The 21,552-nt window shown below is 44.4% G+C and overlaps 1 protein-coding gene across 2 annotated transcripts; it reads right to left on the reverse strand.

Annotated features, from left to right (window-relative positions):
* Window positions 1-33: 33 nt before the first annotated feature.
* WIPI2 (WD repeat domain, phosphoinositide interacting 2) lies at window positions 34-20,998 on the reverse strand. Of its 2 annotated transcripts, none has more exons than XM_052680241.1 (12): window positions 20,756-20,998; window positions 13,293-13,375; window positions 8,686-8,855; window positions 7,404-7,500; window positions 6,853-6,950; window positions 6,340-6,432; window positions 5,486-5,556; window positions 4,452-4,559; window positions 3,558-3,722; window positions 2,529-2,636; window positions 1,614-1,711; window positions 34-770 (listed from the first exon to the last, which is right to left on the reverse strand). In XM_052680241.1, the coding sequence occupies exons 1-12, from the start codon at window positions 20,827-20,829 to the stop codon at window positions 658-660; spliced, it is 1,278 nt and encodes a 425-aa protein (XP_052536201.1). In that variant the 5' UTR covers window positions 20,830-20,998; the 3' UTR covers window positions 34-657. The 2 variants fall into 2 exon arrangements, with proteins under 2 accessions (XP_052536201.1, XP_052536200.1); XM_052680240.1 differs by having other exon boundaries at window positions 1,581-1,711.
* Window positions 20,999-21,552: the final 554 nt, after the last annotated feature.

A 21,552-nucleotide genomic window follows, 5' to 3' on the forward strand; every position in this document is an offset into this window, starting at 1 on the left:
AGTCCCAACAAACAGAACACTCCCACAAACACACAACATTCAGAAGGAATTTTAATTAACAAAATGGTCCAGGAAAGGGGAGGGAGAACCCAAAAAACAAAACAAAACAAAAAAACAAAAAAACCAGGCCATTGCATTTGAAAGATTGCATGTCAGTCACTAGGTATGCCTGCAAGCCCATGCACAGGAAACCATTTGGACCTTTGTCAGTGCAGAACTAGTCTCAGCTTCCAAAACCACTTCTCTGCTCCTTCCTCATATAAGCTAAGTATTATATACATATATAAAAAAAATACAAACTTGAGTTTGTTATAAAGTGGCTTCTCTCTCTCTCCCCTCCTATGCTTGCTTGGCACATGAACGCATGCAAAGCTAGTAGGCCCCGAGGGCTGCACAAACAGCAGGTTTTGGCAATGAAAAAAAACCAACAAAAAACACAGCTAAAATAGATAAGCAAGATTAAAAGCCACTGAATTGAAAACCATATATTTTTTTCCAATGGTATAGAATTAGAACTACAGCTACGACTTAAAACTGTAAGAGTCTGTCATCCTCTCTCCCAGCTCATGTCAAAGTTCATAGCAGCATAACACGAGATTCCTCAAGAAACATCAAGCCAGTGTTCTCTGCTTCAGGAGTGAGTTCACAGGTCAAAGTTCAGTCTGTCCGGAGGATCATGGGGGGATGCTCACTGTCTTCATCCAATCTGAGCGAGTTGGTTTCGTCTTCCAGGCAAGCTCCACCCACAGCTCCCAGGTCATCCGGATAAGCTGCAAAGAAAGGGAGCAGGAGTCTGATGATCAGCAGCACAAACCAAGGCTTGGATCCAACAAAGCAGCCATTCCAGCTGAAGCACCAGACGTTATTTGCAACAGCTTCACTGCCACCCTATGTTTGCCTTCATTATGACCACGTTTCTCCAAGCCAAGAGCAGTTTGTGATTACTCTGCATGCGTGCAGTGCATATTGTTGCTTCGGGGCAGTTATGCTTTTGTACTCTCTACCCATCCATTACAGCTGCAACTGCAGAATTGATGCTGTATGTGCAGACTATGCTTCCTCCACAGCTGAAACATTAGCCTATACAAAGATGCTAAGAGCCATATACACAAGCTCTACTCACTTGGGAACTCCAGCACAAACTAAATTCTCATCCTCTCAACTTAACAGAGCAGCAAAATCAGGCTAAAAGGTCACAACTGCCGTAAGGAACTACAGGAACACAACATCACAGACAAAAAAAAAAGTGCTACAAATTCAGATGCTTTGCTGGAGGTCTGGGTTCAGAACTCCTTTGTAAAATAATTACAGCATCTCAAGAACCATTTGGCAAGTACTGCAACTATTACTGAAGTAACTGAACACAGTTCAAGACAACGCCGTGCCCACAGAGCAGCACAGACGAGTGGTTCACCTGCAGAAAGCTGCGTACATGGGAGTGCTCTCCTACCGCTCCCCAGGGCCTCACATCACTCTCACAGCCATGAAAAGCTCAGCTCTGAAGCAGACGAGCTCACGCAGCCGTCTGGAAGGCAGCAACACGCAGAGGCACTCTGCCCCGTTCCCAGCCTTCTCCTTACCATGCCTTGTGGGTGAGGAAGGCACGTATGTACCTTTAGTCCCAGCAGCGCTGTACGGCTGCGCCACCAGCGGCCGGTCGTGGGATGCAGACTCCAGGATCTCGTTGGCCGGCTCCATGCTGCCATCGAGCCTGCCGAGAAGTGTTAGGTGGAGAGGTGAGCTGCCTGGACGTAACACAGCCTTAGCTGACAGCTACACAAGAATATCTCATTAGATGTGCGAGAACACAACGGGAAGAGGGTGGTCTCTTCAGGGAAGGCACTCATCGCTTCCAATTCCATGTGCTTCTGCCATCGTGCAGGGGATATGTAACATCACCCCAGGGTTTGATGGTATGATCGATCATGTAAGTAAAGCAGTTGTATTACCCTATCTGCTCCCTTCAAATCTTAGAAAAAATAACAAGGCTCTGTCATATCTCCTTAAGTATTCTACAGTACTGCTACCAAACATTATTTGGCTGCTCTACACGCAAGGAATCTTAATAAGGGCACCGAGAGAATACAGATACAATTTCACAGGCCAGATTTCCCCCCATGAAGTTAGAGTAACACTTTCTTGTTTCTCTAACTGCTTGATTTATTGATGAAGGGAACGGTGTCAGATGCTTCAGGTTCTTGTCAAAGTAACTGAACTCAAACTGCAGAGAAAGAGGAAATGGGATCACACAGCTAACAGCAATTGGTTCTGCACTGCAGTTGGGCAGCGTTAAGTTTCTGCTGGTAAAGCAGTGCTTAGTGTAGATGGTACAAGGAAGGGTGGCACAAGGGGATTCTGAAGTTACACATTCATGTCAGAGGCCTGATAAAAAGCCAGTTTAAAGAAACGAGCTGTTCCAAGTCAGACCTCTGCAGCATGGAACTAAGATTAAGAACAAACTGAGTTTTGTGAAGCCATAAAAGAAATGAAAAAATAAAAGCAACAGTCCTCAACTAACGCGAACTTACTTGTGCTGCTTCATTAGTGTGCACTCTCCTCCTTCTTGGGGGTCTAGGTTGTACATGTAGAGATACCCATCAGCAGCTCCCACCAATAAACGAGGGATCTTCTGAATTCTAGGAACGGTCAGAGGAAATCAATGAGAGCTTAAGTGTCATATCAGCACTCTCTCCTCTTCTCCTGTGATTTCAAGCTGTTATTTTCCACACTTGCTTCTCCTAGATAGGCAATACTGCTAATAGCTGCACATACAGAACACCTAGGAAGCAGCTACATGCAAAAATAAGGTGCAACTACAATGGGGCTGATAGGATGCCCTGGGAATCAAGCAGCTCACACATAACCCAGGAAAGCAAACTGAGAAGTTACCATCCTGATATCAGCTTTGCACAACAGGTTACAGTATTTGCCTCTGGAGAAGTATTTCCTTTCTTCAGAAATGTTACAAAGCTTAATTATTGCTTAAAGGGTGCTTTGAGATCAGAGGAGAGAGACGCAGACATGAAGCAAACGAAGCACACAAACTCCAGAACCTCCATAAAATACATTTACTACTGCTCAGCTCATTGCTTTGGTACACGTGCCAAACGGGTCCTGCCTTTGGAGATGACAAAGAAGGTTACACTGAGTTCTCAAAATTAACTCCAATGAATGCTATGCAGTTGTAGAGACAAGAACAACACGGATTTGCTTTCAAGGACTTCTTTAACCGCTAGTCCAAATTGCTTTACTTTGCAGCAAAGTAAATGCCTTAAGCCCCCAGATCTGTTCTCAACAGACTTCTTTGCAAATCAGAAGACATCTTCAAACAACTCTGCAATAGTCAACTGCTTATCCAAACACCGTGCTTTCTGTCTCTCACAGGACCACGAGCTCCAACACAGCTCTTAAGCCAGAAGAGGCTCTGAAAGCACGACAGCAACCCATTCCTCTGAGTGCTACCCACTCAGCTGGAGAAACCCTCCAGTGCCTGCTTTTCTGTAGCTCTATGTGGCAACCCAGCGGGTGGTGAATGCAAGTACCATCGCTTTACTCACGTGGCAAGTGCACAGATATTTTTGTGCCCACAGAACGGCAGGCGGACCGTAGCAAAGGCTCTGCCCTGGTTGAACATCTCTGTTACTTGAGAGGGCAGATAGCTTGTTGAGGCCATCAGTACTTTTCCAAAGTAACCTGTCCAGGTTGTAGGCTCTTCCTGAGGTCTACAATTCGGAAGAAACAAGAAAGATGTGTCCAACTTCGACCTCAAAATGGAGAAAGAGGCGGGTCAACACTGCAAAACCTCTTTTCATTTTGAAAGAGATTAAACAGTTACTTGTTTGTCTTCAGGGATTACTGACAGCCCTGAGATCTCAATGCACTCAATTTACACTGCAGGGCACAGTATGTCCTATAATTCCCTCGGCCTGTTGCTAAAGCATGTCCTATTGTAAATGGATACTTCTGTTTATACAGCTGCGTTTCGTAACGGTTATTATACAAAAATAAGACCTACTGTAAAGAGCTGCACTTCCAGATATTATTCACCTGTTTAATCAATAACCAAACCACCGTCTCCAACAGAAGTTATAAATAAGACTGTCTTCTCAAACTGTAAATAGAAACATTTTACAACACGGTGCTTTTTAGAATCATGAAGGCAGCTGGAAGGTTCTGCTGAGACAGATCTTCCACAGTGGATGTCAGAGGTGAAAAAATATAAATAAAAACAAATTGCCCTCACATTCCTCTGCCAAGGATGCCCAATTCCTCTTTGGCAGCAATACTTATCCTATTAATTACAATAGGTAGATCAGGAACAGCTGCTGATTCAGGACTGATTTGTGTCCTTCATTTTAAAGCGTTCAAATGAAGTCTGTTCACTCTTTGAAGAGCTCATCCTATTTTTTTTTTCATTTCCTTGAAAAGTCCAAGGCATCTCTGAGACTTACTTTTCTTTCACAGTCTCAAGTTTGAAGATATGCACTGTCTCTGTGTTGCTGGATGCAGACAGAAACATGCCATCCATGCTGAAAGCCAACGAGCAGATGCTCACACACCTAGTGGGAAGGCACAAAGAGGAAAGAAACAACAAAGCATTATTTTTGACATTCTAATGCAAAAGCATCTGGTATTAGAAAAAGCCAGGGTTAAGTGACTCGTGGGAACTGACTTAAATGAGGATATTTCCTCCTCTTGGTAAGCAGGCAGAAGTCTTCTCAGACAGCCACCACTAAGAAACTCCAGAGCACTCACACGAGATGTACTGGCATAGCTGGAAGGAACTGTGGCTGCACAGTAAAATCACAAGCTCCTTTTCTTCTGTCAGAGATTACAGGTGAGCTGCAGTTCACCCAAAGTGAACTGGCTTGAACAGATTTCTCAGTCAATGCTGCTTTGTAAATAATAAGAAAAAACCCATTTCCACAGTAAAGCATTCTGAATCTCCCAATATCTTCTTAAAGCTGCTCAAGAGCAAGAGCCTCCTTAACAACACTTTAATTGTCAGTTAACTCTGACAAATACCAGATATGGGGGGCCCAACCAGGAACAATCTGAACTCAGCCTTACCTCTACATGAAGTAGAGTACAGCTAGAGTTACCACCACCACAAACTGCAGAACAATGTCAAAATGACTTTCAGCGGCTACGGTACAAGCAGGGTTTAAAAGATGGAGAAAATTAGATGTATTGCTTCCATTTGCCTTAAAAATATAATATATCTTACAAGACTTGATCCACTTTCCTTGCCAATGAATTTTTAAAATGCGAGAGGAAGTAAAATCCTGACAGGATTGATTTGTAGAATAGTCAAGTCTTAAGAAGAGAAGTTGGAAGACATTCAAACTGAAAATGTGGTAAGCATACAGCAGGGTTGGAGGAATACAACAACAGGCAAAAATTAGGAAGCTAGCTCAGCCACAGAGCACACTGGAGACCTATTGTAAGAAATGAGCTTCAGATAACCAGCATGGATCAGCTTTACCTCTTCACTCCCCTCCGGAATTCAAACAGTTTCTGTCCCTCTGGAATGGAAAACACTCTTATCACTGTCCCCTGCAAAGAAAAAAATAAGTCATCTTCCATTATCATTTCAAGTTCTCCCACTGTACATTAGCACTAGTGAGCAGAGTACAACAAACCATTCTGCTGTTAACTTAGCACTTAGCACAGCTGATGCACACCACATACTAGCATGAAATATTTATAGAGCTTGTTTGTAAGACGTGTTTGAAGAATGGGGAAACAACAAGGTGGGAGCTACTCATGTAGAGTACAAGCTGTGCATCAAGAACAGCTCCTCTTATTACATTTGATCATGAAAACAACCATGTTTGTTATCTGTAAGCACACTCATCTGGATGCCTTTTTTGCCTTTATCTGGTGCAATCACACTACACCTTTATATTCTAAGCTTATTAGCCAGACAGCAAAGGCTTCATGATTCTGGATTTCTACAGTTCAGACCATTTGTCATCATGTGCCAAAGCAAGACAACTCTCTGACTTTAACTGTGTGGCTTTCATTAGGAAGATAGCATCAAAGCAATACCATCTGATTTCTAGTAAGTACCTGCACTGACAGCAGCAGCAACGAGAGGACTGCCCTGATTACAGCCCGATTACAACATACTTATTCAAATAACCTTATCATCCAACACTTTGCAGCTTGGAAGTTTAGTCAAATATAATTAACAGTTCTGAACTTAAGTCTTGTTACAACTCCAGGCCTTCTTTTTTGGCACTTGTGGGTACAACTGTGCACGCTTAAAAACAAAATTTGTTTCAGACCACTTCAGTTTATTATCATTGCAGGCAGATCAATAACAAGACACCTTACCTTCTCTGATGCAGTGGCAAGTTTCGAACCGCTCGCATCAAAAGCCAAAGCAGCCAAGGGACTGTCATGAGCTGGGATCATATTAGCAGCTCTCTGCAGGAGTGAATCAATAAAGCAGAACCTTAGTACAGCACACCACACGTTCACAGCTTAAATCTGTGTGCTCAACAGCACTCAATGTAAATATGAGCCTTATTTATGGACAACAATTTCAGTAACTGCTATGTGAAAGTACACAAACTACTGAAGCACATGCGCAGACAATACAAGCACAAGAAAGCTACTTAAAGACAACTCTACTAGAAGCAACTGCACTTCTACTCCATCTCTCTGCCAGCTCTATTCGATGGCCTTACTTCTCTTTGTCAACGTTCTATAATGCCTAAGTATAAAGGATACTGCAATTTTTTTGTGGTTGGACCTGAATGTCTAGTAATTCTTCTTTGAGCACTTCGAGTCATTTCCAAGAACTGCATCTTTAGAAAGGAAAACAGTCTTCACAAAGACCCTTACCAGATTGATGGTGTCAAAGACCTGTACTTCTCCAATAGTTGCGCTCCCTGGATAGGCCAGATAGCAGTTGTCATTGTTTATTGATAAAGCACACAACCCTAGAATGTATTCAGAAGTAAAAACAACAACATAAGAAACAAAATAATGAAAACAACAAAGCACAGTCAGAAAGAAGCAAATTCTAAATCTTAAAAGGTGAAGCTTTCTGACCTACGTTCAAACCTCGCAAACTCAGTCATTCTCACAAGGTATCAACAGACACAGAACAGGGATAAGAAATCTCAAGAGCCAATCTGCAAGGACACTTGTTAACATAATTACTAATAAGGTTTAGAACAAAGTAAAAATACTATCAGACCGACACTAACTGACCAAGTAGAAGAAATCCCTCAAGCATTAGCTTGACATAGCTTTTATTTGTGCCAAGTGCTGGAGAGATCCAGCTTGTAAGCACCTCTATTGCTTCCTTCTGACCTAACATTCCAGCACATCTGCACGAGCAGAGCAGAACACGGAGGAGGCAGCTTAAGGCAGTTTAACAACACACTCACCTGCTGGATTGGGTGGCGTCTCCCTGATTGTATGCAATACCTTCATGTCTCGTATATTGTGTATATAAAGAGACTCTTCCAGACATACTATCAGCCTCTAGACATGGGACAGATTAAATGGTGATATGAAAAGAGAATTTGTATGAAGTTATGATTCTAAAAAATAGCATCCAAGCGCAGCTGGTGCCTTCCAATTCAGGAAGCTTGTACCAACCTGATGGGAAGATGAGTCTGACATGAGACGCATGAGAGACCTCTTGACGAGGCTTCAATAGTGCTCTCAGGCACTTGAACTGCCCAGCACACCTGACTTCTCTCAACCACACCATTGTAAATTGATTTAAATGAAAACAATTTACTCTACTAGATTGAGTAAGCAAGCCAGAACCTTCCTCTGTACCTATTCCACCCTTACTCTGCCTGCCCATGTGTATTTCTCTCCCTCTAGAGGCCAATTCACATGTGGGCCCCACTTCCTGCTTTGGCTAGAAAGAAAAATATACAAGACTTTTAAAAACTGTTTATAGAGCCTATTACTTATTCATACTCATTTGTGAGGTACTTCAAAAACAAACAAACAATTAAAGTTCTTCAACGCCTCATCTGCCCTTTGGTGACTGCATCTGGACAGCTGTTTAACGAGACCTGACCCACTTACTGCTACCTCATGGTGTCAGAAACAGCAGCAGTCACTGCCTCCTTACAATTTTAAACAGGAACCCCATTACCTCACACCTGATTTTGAGGGCAGAGACGGGCACTGTTCATCATTCAGATGCTATTTTCTCCACTTCAAATGAACTGTATGTGCAGAAGAACCTGCCAATGCCTCAGTACTACAAGCACCCCACTTAAAAACGACACCAGATCAGTGACTGCATCTCAAAGATTCAAACTGTTTTTAAAAATGATAAAAAACAATTTGAGGTTTAAGTTTTGGCCCATTAGAAATTGTTGCCCCCACGTATTTTCAGTTGGAATCGTCCTGTGATCCTAAACGTGCAAGGGTCCATGGCAAGCCTGCAGTGCAACCACCCCCTCAAAGCAGGGTCAGCAATGTAGTCAGAGCAGCCTGCTGAAGGCGTTCCAGCAAAACATGTAAACACAGAACCAGAAATTCTTCACCAAGCAGGGTTACTCAGATGCCATAAAACATCCCAGCTACAGCTGGAAACATAGAAATTAATTTCAAATTCTGTCACCAAAGGAAAAGCCACCCACCAGAGAAACTGTCGGAATAAACCCTACAAACCCTCTTGCTTTCACTAAAATTATTACTCACCTGCCTATTGAGTTTGACAGCCAGGATGGTGTTGGAGTAACTGTAGTTGCAAATCTCTGTCCCCTTCTTAAAGTGACAAACCTTCAGCTTGCGTGGAGCTTTAAGGCTGACGATGGCCACCAGACTGCTGGAGAACAGCCTCTCCACAATGCACACATCTTCAGTGTCAGCTGAGGAACCACAGCAGGAGAGGGGAAACAAAACACAGAGGGAGATTTCAGGGAAAGAGAACCATGTGTATTAACAGGGAATGCAGGGCAAGGCAATACAATCTAAGAACACAGACATTCTGGCACAATGGCCGAGTTAAGGCAGGATGGATAGTTAAGGTCCAGAAACGTAGCATTTTGTTTTCTTTCCTCCAAAGCAATGCCATGAGCCTGCACCCCGTATTTCCCCATAAAGGAAAAGAAGAAGATTATGTAAAGAAGCTGCTAAACTCACTTGTCTTAAAACTGTTCCAGCCCCTGACATTATTCGTGTATTTTTTAAATACACAACGGATCACACTGATACCACCTAAAACCAATTTAAACAGCAATCCCTGAATCACAGTCTGCATGCATAGCCACAAGACAGCTTTAATTTTATGTTCTGCTACAAGAGCACTGGGATACAGAGGAGGAGCCCAAGCCAGCATTCAAAACCTGGGGACAACAGCAGGAGCAGAGCCTGGGATCTCCAGCAGAGAAGTTCTTCCAGAGCATCTGCTGTACTGGACCAAACTGGTAGGAGCCCAAACCCCACCAGTGGCACCCTGGCACTTTTGTCTCTCCTTCTCATGAGGTTTTGACTCACCCTCCAGGCACTGCCTTCATAGCAGCTTTTAAGCAACCCACAGAAACACACTTCAAAACAATATGGGGGCACTTAACACCCTCAGCAGACAGCCTACTCCCTTGCTGGATAAACTGCACTCAGAAACAAAGCCAGCTGCACACATGCTTCTGACACTAAAGCAGAATGAATGAAAAGCTATTCCACGTCAAGAAGAAGCAGGAGTTCCCCCATCCTGCAGCTCTCCCACGGCTGCTGGCTACATCTGCCCTTCCCTTAGAGGAAGGAATCAAGACGTGAGCCTGTGGCACTGATCCGTGGAAACGGCCACACTCCTCACAAATGGGAACCTGGATCGGGTCAGTGCTTAACGTGTCTGAAACCACAGAACTGCCAGAAGATAAAAGAAAACAGCCAGCTTATTTCTGAAGGCTTGTGTTTGGACCCAGAGGCTTACCAAACAATTGGCACCAAACAATTGGCACCAAACAATTGGCACCAAACAATTGGCACCAAACAATTGGCACCGTTCTCATCACCGATGACAGGAATTCCATGAGAAAAAAACCAGAACCTTCTAACATTCTCAGTGCACTACAATGCCATCACTGTGTAACACACCAGCTTTGAAAGTGCTTTCTTTGGGCAGTTATTTCAAGAAAAATTCAGAAAATATTTAATTCTGTACACAAGAGCAAGAAAGCAAGAGCCTCCCTGCAGAAAAGAAGGGGGGTTTATAATGAGCATTTTCAGTCTTCATGCAACATAATTGACTTTTATCCAAATCTAATAAGCAAGATTGTATTTTTCCAGAGAAGACAAAACTGCTCACAGAGGCTTTGAAAATTCAATTTCCTCACTTTTGCAAAAGGGATAATGTGTTTTAGAAACGAGTTTGTTTTCAAGGAATTTCTCTCCATTTTCCAGATGCCACACAGCACAACGCTTGAAGAAGATGAACACAAAAATCTGTTTCAATAACCTCATGCACAGACTTCTAGATGCAGAAAAGTAACATAAAAGATTCCCAATCTTTTGACAGTACAGGTTATCAGCCTTCCATCCCAGCCCAGAGCCCTCCACAATAACAGCATCCTTTCAGAAGAGCCAGAGAGGAGTGGTGCACAGAGACCCCAGACCACAGCCTGTTTGCCCCCTGATCCTTGAGGCTGGGGAGGGAATACTCAGCTTCTTTCCCCATCCAGGGGCAGCTGCTGGGACTTGTTTTGCTCCCGAGAAGGCAGGAGAACTGGTATTTCAGAGCTGGAACAGCAGCAGAGAACCAATGAAGAAGTGCTGTCCTATCCTGTGCTGATGCAGATTAGCCAGCAGGGAAGGACACCATCAGGAACCCAACTGCTATGGGCATGGGGAAGAAATAAAACAACAAACCTCCAAAACTGAAAGCACCTAAGAGGTACAAACATTCTCAGATTGTTACCACAAGGAGACTTCCTATACTACGACACAGCGACCGTTCCAGAGAAAAGCTCTGTGCCTGTCCTGTAATTCAATTCTCTTTAAAAATACAGGATGCACCTCTGTTCCTTTGTCTTCTCCTAACAGGAAGAAATGATAAAAGTCCCTTCACAGCTGCCAAGTCATTTATGCTTCCTAATGAGCAACCATACAGAAGTACCAGGATAGACTGCACATCCTACAGCCAGCTGACCCGAATTAATCATATCTTTAATGGAACCTGTTAAGTCCTATAGCAATGCTGTTAGCCAGTTTGGCTTCTTTTCCTATTTGTATTTGTTTTACAAACTATATCTATATGCATGTATTTGTATTTTCTATCCACTGTGAGCACCACCAGCAAGTCAGACTGAAAATACAGTAAAAACAAAGAGCTGCAAAATGGTGCAAGCATCAACAGCCAGAGAACAGGCAAACGTAACAAAGTTACAGTTTCATGAACACAACTTGCACCAGAGCTGGTCAGAAGCAGCTCGATTACAATCAGATGTGCTTCTATTCCATTTTTAATCCAGGTGCATGAAGAAGTTCTAAGTATTCATTAGGCCTCCAAGAACTCTCCAATCCAAAACTCATTTTTATCAACTGAGCAGGGAGTTGGATGCATCACGGTGATGTCTGTAACAGGGACAAAGAAACCTCCCATTCTTCTTAGTTGTTCTGTCAAATAAGTGACAGCCAGAGTACATGTTGTAATTTACCTCGGGCATCTACATTAAGAACTTGCAGATGACCCAAAGAACAAGGTCCTGACCAGTGCTCACCCAAAGCACAGTCTTCAGAACCACGCAGCCCTGGGGTTCTATGATCCTATGTACAAACTGAACTGGAGGCAGGGGCCTCAAAATACTTTTCCTTCCTAGGAGGTACCAGAAAAGCCCACCACCCCCATGCTGAGGTTACAGTTTTAAACATGCATTGGTGGCAAGCCCAAGACTAGAAACTATTTAACTATATATACAAAAAACTCAAGCATTTAGACAGCAGAGGCCAAGTCAGACAGCTTACGCAGGTCAAACCACCAGGTTTTCTATTAAAAGTCATCTTGCATTCCGTGCTCCACGTCTACAGACTTAAGGGTCACAGAGGAAAATTTCTAATATGAAAAGGTTAAGCTAATGCAGGCAGCCCAGAATAGACAGGACCTGAATCAGCAGGTCTAACTTCCAATCCCAGCTGCTCCACTGCAATATTCTGAATAAAGTACTTTATCCTACCTATACTTTGTGTTCCAAGGACTACCTTGAAAGTTCAGCTCAACCTCTCTCAGTACGTTTCTTCAGTGTCTCATGTAACAGGAGTTCTCTTCACTGGGTCTCTTCAGGTCACATCAGGGCAGATACTGCAAGTGCCTAACATACTACAGAAGTCAGGTACCCAATTTCAACAGCATCAAATGGAATTCATGTCACCCATTAACCAGTACAACCGGACCATGACTCAGTGGGGCAGATGGAGCTGCAACACAATTCACCCGACCACAAGGGCCTCATTTAAACGTCACAGTTACTCCTTTCCACTGACTGTACACCAGAGCAGGCTGTAACCACAGATAATAGCTGATCTGAATCACACACCACTTCCAAACTCCTGATGACACAAGGTCGGGTCACTTTGGGAATGGAGCCCAAAGACAATCCTGCTGTGATACACCAGGACTCCTGAGTGCAGGCTGACGTGGTGGCTACTGGCACTACTGCTTGCCTCTGCCTTATAAGAAAGGGAGGGCTGCTTGCTCTCTGCTTTCACTGAACCATCTAACCATCTCAAAAAAGAGGAAGAAAGTTGGGAAAGCAGGGTTACTGCTCCTCCTCCAGGCGTACCTCCATTTTATCTCATATCCTGCTTAACTGTGACCCATACTTGAAAAGTTACCAGAATTTCGATTATCCAGCCTTTTGAATGGGTGAAGCTGCAGCTATTGTGTTTCACTGCAGAGATTAGGATTCAAAAATGATGACCAGGGCTTTGGATTTTTTGATAAGACTATAAGAGTGGTGACTTGCCCCCAAAAAGCCAGTACAGAGACCCCAAAAATACTCTCAGTGTTGTTTTTTTGTTATACCCAGATGCTACATTACTTGGCTGCTGGACATAAAACTAGAAAAGCAAAGAGGTTCTCTTGGCTATTACCAAATTGCACAGCCTACCTTCTAAATTTCAATATGTAACACTGACACAGGCTTAACATGATAGCAATCAATTGTTTTGTATTTGTGTGTTATTTCACCATACCCTTGAGGTTCTGCTCACGTGACATTCAAACAACCAGTGAAAAAACAGAACAGTCTTATTCTTCCTGAATTCAACCAGTGGAATAAAAAAATACAAATAATGAAAAGGATACTCACTGCATTCATAGATCTGCTCTAATTTGTCCACAGAAGAAAGAGAGAAGAACTTGTAGCCTGATTTACTGCCAACTGCAAGGGATCTGAAAAAGAAACCGAGTCCATCAAGAACATAAACAACACTGGCTGTGAATCCCCCTTGGAGAGACTCCTACCCCATCTCACACCTCAGGTAACCCAGTAAGAGAGAAAGTTTGACCAAGAAAAGCCATCACACACAGGTAATTTCCTGAACTCTTTAAAGAGTTTGAGAATCACCCCAGCTGTGCAGTCCTGATCACATTTGATGAGATTACTGGTCCCAGCTTACAGCCCAATGGAGGCCGATCATTTCCCCAATTCCACAGAAACCAAAAGCTTCAGTGTGGAGGAAAGATGACTTGAATAATGCAACATGAACCACTGCCATCATTTCCTCATCCTGAGAGGTGACCTACAAGACCTTTTAAACTGAGGCTGTCCGGGGATTTTTTGCCTTTTATACTGTAACCTTCCCCAAGCACCCCAGGAGAGCTTTCATATATAAAAAAAAGGAATTAAATACTGCCAAATTTAATTTTCTCTGCTTTTACTTGATGACACTCCAGCATCCCCACAGAACACCGTCAGGTCTCAGTTGTGCAAACACTCGTGCTGAATCTCTGATCAGAGGCGCTCCTAAAAATGCTCCTCACTGATGTTAAACAGATTTTAACAGCAGCAGAACATTAAAGATGAACCACCAGCCATTCTTTCCACCATTACTCCATTTTCACACTCTGCCCACAGCCCGATGCCTTTTCCAGTAAAGAAAGGTATTACACTGTGAGCTCCAAAAACCTTCAGGCTCAACTGGCAGCTCCTCACACACCAAAGCAGCTATAGGAAATTAACAGTACACACAGCAGTATGGAAGTGCATCACTGTACTTACAGCTCATATTTATTACTGCTGGGACACACGAAGCTGACAGATGAACACAGAGCACAGTGCATTTCAACGTGCCAAGCCGTGGAAGCCATTCAATAAGAGGCTCAGCCCCAATCCTGTCAGCCCCAAACTGCCCTCCTGAACCCTGCAGGATGCCTCACTTCCACTCACACACTGACAATTAGTTCTGTGCTCAGAATACAACACATCCCTGGATTCCTTTTTCCTCTCCTGTATTCTCTCTCACGTTTCCAATGCCAATCCTTCTTAGACTTCAAGGCCCCCAGAAGATCAAAACCTGTTCCTAAAACTGCTCATCCTCCTGAATTAAGGTTCCAAGCAGCCAAAGCGACTTCTGCATGATGGCATGGCATCCTCTGCTAGGAAAAAAGACACAGCTGGAACAGCCTGCTTAAGGAATTACATTTAAGAAGTCTGAAACGCTCAAATTAAAAGATTCGCCATCTAGGCAAGAGAAACAAACCTCTCCAGATGCAATAACCATGATATTAAAAAAGGAAAAAAGATATTAGGCTCGGAGACAGAGAAGCTATAAAAGCAAATTTCGTTGCTGCTCTTCTAAGCCACTCTAGAAATACCAGATTTAATTTCATTTCAGGAGGAGCTGCTATGTTCAGCAGAACGCCTCTGATTATTTGCTGAAGACTCTTCATTGTTTTCCTGACTTTTGGACAACTCAATGAAAATCCCAATGTCACAGAAACGTGAAATTATTATTTGGTCTAAGAGAAGCTACAGATCACTTTTTTCATTGTTTCCCTCAAAGGAAAGGGCAATGCAGAATGACATGGAAACCGTCGCATCACAGAGGCAGAGGAGCATTCAATTCAGCTGAAAACAAAGGAGTCACAAGATGCCTTGCAATATGAAAGAAATCCACCTAAGACATAGGATGAGCACCTCAGTGAGAACTCCATTTTGCCAAAGAGCATGCTAATACTGCTGTATCACTGACACCACAAAGCAAACCCATTTCCCTTGCCCTGCTGACCACCCATTCTTCATCGAAGTAAGCCCTAAGCAATGGCTGAAGAGAGCTGCATCCATGCCAAAAACCATTCCATCGAGTAGAAGCCAAAAGAAAGGCAGCATAGAAGAGATCTTTCCATCCATTGGCAACTGCTTTTTGTTACTTCTTCCTGGATCAAGGTCATGATGAACTCACAAAACATTTGCACACAAGTCAGCATAACTGAACTCATCACCATCATGCTCACACAAGGGTAGCCAAGAAAATCAACCATTTTTCCTCTTGGTTTTGGAGGGTTTGTTTCTTTCTTCAAGTCACTCCTGAATTACTTGTTATGAAACCACTGGAAAAAGGCTTTTTAAAATGTAACAAGAGAATCCAGGAGGCTAATTTGTATCAGTACCATCCTAAGGACTTGAAATCCCATCTTCCATCACACCACCTTTACACTTAAGCCCTGCAGACACTCGATAGCTTCCTAAATGACCAAATCCCACAGAACGAGGCTCTTGGCAAAATTACCTCACCTCCTGAAAACATGCTGCCAGATGGGAAGAAATGTGATCAATAAGCCATTCAACCAGTGCTCAGACGGGCAGTGGCCAACACGAAGACACTGCAATTCATCATCAGAAGCTCCTTTAACATCGTGCCTGTTATGCTTTATTATCACCAATCTTCAAAAGCCCGTGAGAGGCTGGAATTGAAAAGAGATCAAGATCCCCCAAATTGCCATTTTTTCCCTACCATCACACCACACAGGTGCTCTTTCAGCCCCCTGTGCAGCCCCTATCACAAGCCTTACACTGCATCCTTGGAGCTATTCCACCATCAAGGTTTCTCCCCAGCACAAAACTACCAACGCAGCTGTGATTTATGAAACTGCATTTACCCACTTTTTTTTTCCTCCCAAGATAATGCTGCAGTTTGATTCAAGACTACGTAAATCTTGAAAGCATTTTCAAGAGCAGCTGTCATAAATAATTCAAATTAACCTCATCAAGCAAACGGTGCTTAGAAATATTTCACGTGCTCCCCTGGAGATGCTGACATTCCCTGTAAGGGCACCCACCTGCAGTGGGAAATCAGCTGGGTCCATCTCTGGGTGCTTTAGCACAAGCCTTTTCAGATGGGTTAGGAACTGGTACAGGTTTTCTTTTGCTCCCTTAATAGGAATTATTTTGCTCCCTTCATATGAATGTAGAAGAGAGAAAACCTGTTTCGCCGTTTTCATTATCATAGAGGACTTGCAGGACAAACACGACTCCAGAAGTTATTACTATGTTAAATAACTGGTTAATTAAACCTCCTTTCATTACGATACAGTCTCATTATACTAATGTTCCAATTCATTTAAGATCCAATGTAAATTTCTAAGGAGAAAACATTTTGTGAACAAATGCTTATGATGAAGAGGGGAAAAATAATAAACAATGAAATGGCATACTGATAGAATTACTGGAAATGCTCACTTGGCTCTGTTTTCACCTCCCAGCTGTCTGCCAGAACCCAAGCTGTAACATCTCCTAGACACATCTTAATAGGAAGGTCAGCAACGTTGGTATTTCAGTAAAAGATAATGCAGAGAACTCATACACAAAAGATTTATCAGCAGCACCAAGAACTAAAACGATTTTCACATTGCTCTTACGTTAGGAAAGGAATTATTGCAAATTTAAACCTGCTACAGCAGAAGAAAACCTCCCTTGCCCATCACTTAGCATGCAGCAATAGCCCAGGACAACAGAAGGTTCAGAATCCAAGCACACGTTGCTGCTCTCAGGCCAAACTCCTGTGCAAACTCACACACTGTGGAACAGCCTCTCTCACCCAGAATCATGAAGCAAGCCACCTCAACTGCCACCTCCACTGCAGTAAGAGCAACAAGTGACTGCTTCTCTCAGCTCTCTCCTGAATGAGAGCTACCTGATCTCCTCCTCCTTCCTTCTTTCCTTTTCAATTCAGCTTTAAAGCCTTCTTAGCATAAAGATCTCTCCTGTCCTCAAGCACCATAAGGGACACCTGAACCTTTGAGAACAAGGCAGAGAAGTGAATGCTCAGTGCCCAGCACTCCGTGCTCTTTGCACAAGCAGTTCAACAGCAGAATCAAGAGAAGACAGCTTTCATACAGAGATTCCAGCATCACCAGGTAATTATAACACAACTCCCCCAACAAGAAACATATTCTACAGCTTCAGAACTACGAACATTTACTCAGGACATAGAATCAGGATGGACTGACACCTGCCTCCTGCAGCTCCATATGTAATGCAGGCAGAGCCTTGCAAACCAGCCTTCCTGATGTTTCCATTAGAAATCCAAATGCAAGGCTCTGTTTTGTCCTCTCATTAGCACTGTATTCAAAACTACTGCGACTATTTGGTTTTCAAGTGTCATTACTTAATTACTTATTCTTAAAATGCAATTAAAGCTTTTCTGAAGTTTGCTGACTTCTGTTATTTCCTAAGTTACTGACATACAATCTGTAAATGGAAGGCAAAGATCATTTAAGCTAAAAACTATGCTCTTTCAAAGGCATTTCTTTAGGAATATTTGTGTAACAATTCAGAGACCAAGAGCTTTACCTATTTTACAGGTGCATATAAACTTTGAGACCTTCAAGCCTTGCTTTACAAGCTACTCACCTTTACCAAGAGCGGGCACGGATGCTTCTACAAAATATTGAGCTCCTCTCACAAGCTTTAAACCTCATGATGGAAACGTGCCATACAGCACCTCTCCCAGAGGGAACACAAGCAGTGCTCAAGAGCTCTTACATGGTGCTCTTACTGAGCATCTGTCATTACAGATTTGCAGTGCTCAAACACACCTGGCACCACCATCACCGAGAGCCTCTGCGGCTCGGTTCTGACTTCTGCTCCGTCAGCTTGCTTATCTGTAAGCCGGAGCTTCTGCCAGGCCAAGTTGTGCAATGATTGATTTACAGGGGGAGAAGGGCCAGGGCCAAACAAGTGTGCCAACATCATCTGAAAGTGACCTCCTCTGTTCTTCCCTGATGAAAATATATCGTATCAAAGAGAAGCCACAAACCACCTGCTTCTGTTGCTTCATAGGTGGAGCGTTCTCTGGCAGTTCCACTCCCTGCCAGTACCTCCAAACCCCAATGTAAACAAAGCTTAGGGAAATAAGGAATAAATAAGCAAGACAGGCAATGTAATAATGCAGATGCAATTTCAAGAGACAAGACAGCATCACTGCGCACAGCATCTACAAATGAACACACAGTCTTCCACAAAGACTACAAAAACACCTGCTCTTACCACCTACTCCTAAGTGTCCTTTTCTGATGCGCAGCAGTTGGCTTTGCTGTCCAGGTAAGGCAGAGAAATTAGAGCATGCACGGAGCTGGCACTCTGCTGAAGCTTTAACACACAGACAATGCACTCACATAATTTATTTCCCAGCTTTGTCTGCCGGCAGTTTTTCTAATTATAAAGCACACCTTAAAATATGATGGGAGCTTTGCTGACTGGAAGGATATAAACAAAGCTTGTCTTTCACATGCTGGCTGAAAGAACTGCATTTGCTCACTCTGCCTGTCTCAAAAAGGACTTACTACTTAGAATGCAAGTTTTAAACAAGCAAGCTTTTGAAGGCCCAGCATGGGAAAGTGTAATTCACCCCTAATAAGAGCTCTTCATCTCTCCTCACCTGGTAAATGGTAATCTTCTAGATGTCTAGAGGAGCATACCAATAAACCCAGACAGCTGACCTCTTGTTTCTCTATTCAAACAAGAAATTAACACATATCATAAGCAGAAAAAAATATGGAGGAAAAAAAAGCCAATAAAAACATGTTAAGTTTTTAAGTTAAGGCACTCACAATCACTAAGTCATACTCAGTTTAAGAACTAGAATGCAAGTTGGTTATCTGTGTCACACAGCAAGTCAAACAAGTGTTTTAGCTACAAACTGCTCCCAGAGCTGTTGCAGAGTTACTGTTTTATACTTTTCCTTAAATAGATTTCTTCACAGATACTAGCAGAATTTTTATTCTTTTGTTACAGCTCAGCTATCTGTAAATATATACAGCTAAGGTGCAGCTAAAAACTGGCAGCTCCTTTAAAGAAGGAGAAACAGTAAAGCTTTTATTTTAAAGCTCAGATCATCAACCTGAACAGCACAGCTTCACTGCAAGAACTTATATAAGGACCTTTATAAATTACAACAGAAACAGGTGACAGATCTCCCACTTACTATGACTTATCCAGTAATGAGTAAAAAATGGTACCTAAGCACAACACAGGCATGTTTTATATGCACGACAGAGCAAGCTCTGCATTGCACTTGATGAAAAACAGCTGCAGAAGTCTTCAGTGTGAATCAAGGCACTGAATGGATAACTATTCACTTGCAAACGCACTGGAGGCGCTCTCCCACCACTCAGTCACTTGTAAGTTCTCCTGCCTCAGGTCTATCCAGCTCCACTTCTTCATCCCCACCCCAGAACCCCCAACATAACCTACAAAAGCAAACAGAGCATCTCCTTCACGGATGTGACCCTTCTCCTCAGTCCTGGCAGCTGTCATAAGCAATCTTCTTGCCTTCAAAATGCCCACATGCTACAATATATGAGGAAAAGTGTTAAAGTTGCTGTAAGAGAGTCAAGCAAGCTGTTTAGAAAAAAAGAAAACCAACAACAAAACCTCACGACACACGGATTACATTCAGTGATGCCAGCCTGAAGTCATTTCCTCTTACTCACTTCCTAAAATAAAACTCCTTTCACATGCTCTTTCAGCTATTTCCCACTAGTTTCATTTCCTAAGTATTTCAAACAGGCAGATCCTTCCTCACTGCTACAACTATCAGCATTTCTTGAAATGAAAGACACTGCTCTTCAACACCCCATATAACATTAATGTCTCCTAGCCTAAGAATGCCTCAATTATCAATAATTATGGGACGTGCAGCACGAACTACCTGACCCTTTTCAGAATTTAAATCAACCACAGAAGACAAAGGAAAGTTCAAGGACCACGCAAGAAGCCTTTTTTCCAAACCCGAGGTAATCTGCTTCATAGAGCTGGATGGAAAGAGCCACAGTGAGCATCTGGGCTACAATCTCCTGGAAGACCTGGGTCTCTTCTAAAGATTTGGGTCTCCCTCGACGATCTGGGTGGCATTGAGGAGCACACAGCCCTCCCTCCTCACCCCAAAGAAGCGAAGGCTGAGCTGCCCAGGTCAGTATCCCAGAGATAGATGAGACAAGAGGACTCGATGGTCCCTATGAGATGCACCCTGCAGCCCAGGGGGTGGATATACGACCCTTCCCACGCCTCCTCTGAAACAACGAGAGGAAGCCAAGCCCCACACGGCGGTGAGGAGGAGAGAGGTCGCAATGGAAGCATTTATAGAAGCATGGGCGGAAGGAGGAATGGGGGGAGGGGAGCCCCTAAAACAGCAGGGATGAAGGTCCCACTTCAGGGCTCCCCTTCACCTCAGAGCCCCCTCCCCAAAGTCCAGCCCCCCCAAATCCCCTCAGACCCCTTCAGAGCCCCCCACACCTCCCAGCCCTCCCATACCGGCGCCGCCCCCTTACGTGTTGTCCTGGTTGAAGTTAGCGAAGAGCAGATGGCCGCTGCCGGCGTCACCGCTCTGCCCGGCCAAGTTCATGGCGGGGGGACCCTCAACCACCCCCGTCCGGCGGGGGGACGCCTCCAAAAGGCAGCGCAATTCAAGCCCAGCCGCCCCGGTCCGCTCCACACGCCCGCGGCCTCCTCATCGCCGCCAGCGCCTTGTTTACGCTGCGGGCGGCACAGAGGCCCCGCGCAGGCGCTGCCCCGCCCCCGCCCTGTGGTTGCGCATGCGCTCATCGGCACCGCCCGCTCTCGCGGCCACCGTCCCGCCGCCGCGCATGCGCCCGCCGAGTGGGAGGAGCCGCGCATGCGCTACCACAGGTGGTGCCCAGCACGGTTGGGTGAAGGGCGGGGAGATGAGGGTGTTGTAGCGTTGCAAAGCTTAGCGGGGAGCGAGAGGGCCGGCGAGCGGATAGGAGGCTGCCGGTTGGAGGTGGCGCTGTCCGCGCGGTCACGTGACTGTCACCGCGCCGTGGGGTGCGGGTGGCGCTGCCCGAGCCCTGCAGTTCCACTCCGTGCCGCGAGAGGTCCTCAGCGCTCAGCTGTGGGTCCGTGCGCTGAGCGGGGGGGGGCGGGTGGCAACGGATCGGGGTTACACGGGGATCCCCCTCCCCCCCCCCCCTCCGTGTCCGTCAGTCCTTCTGTCCCTGCACAGCGACTGTCCCTATTGCAGGAGGGCGGTAGAACCTCCTGGGAACTGTTGGAGTGAGTGCGGTGCCGCCATCGTGATGCTCGGAGTGCGGCTACTCCCATCACATGT

This window comes from Tympanuchus pallidicinctus, unplaced genomic scaffold, assembly GCF_026119805.1.
Source record: "Tympanuchus pallidicinctus isolate F22 unplaced genomic scaffold, pur_lepc_1.0 scaffold18, whole genome shotgun sequence".
NCBI lineage: Eukaryota > Metazoa > Chordata > Aves > Galliformes > Phasianidae > Tympanuchus > Tympanuchus pallidicinctus.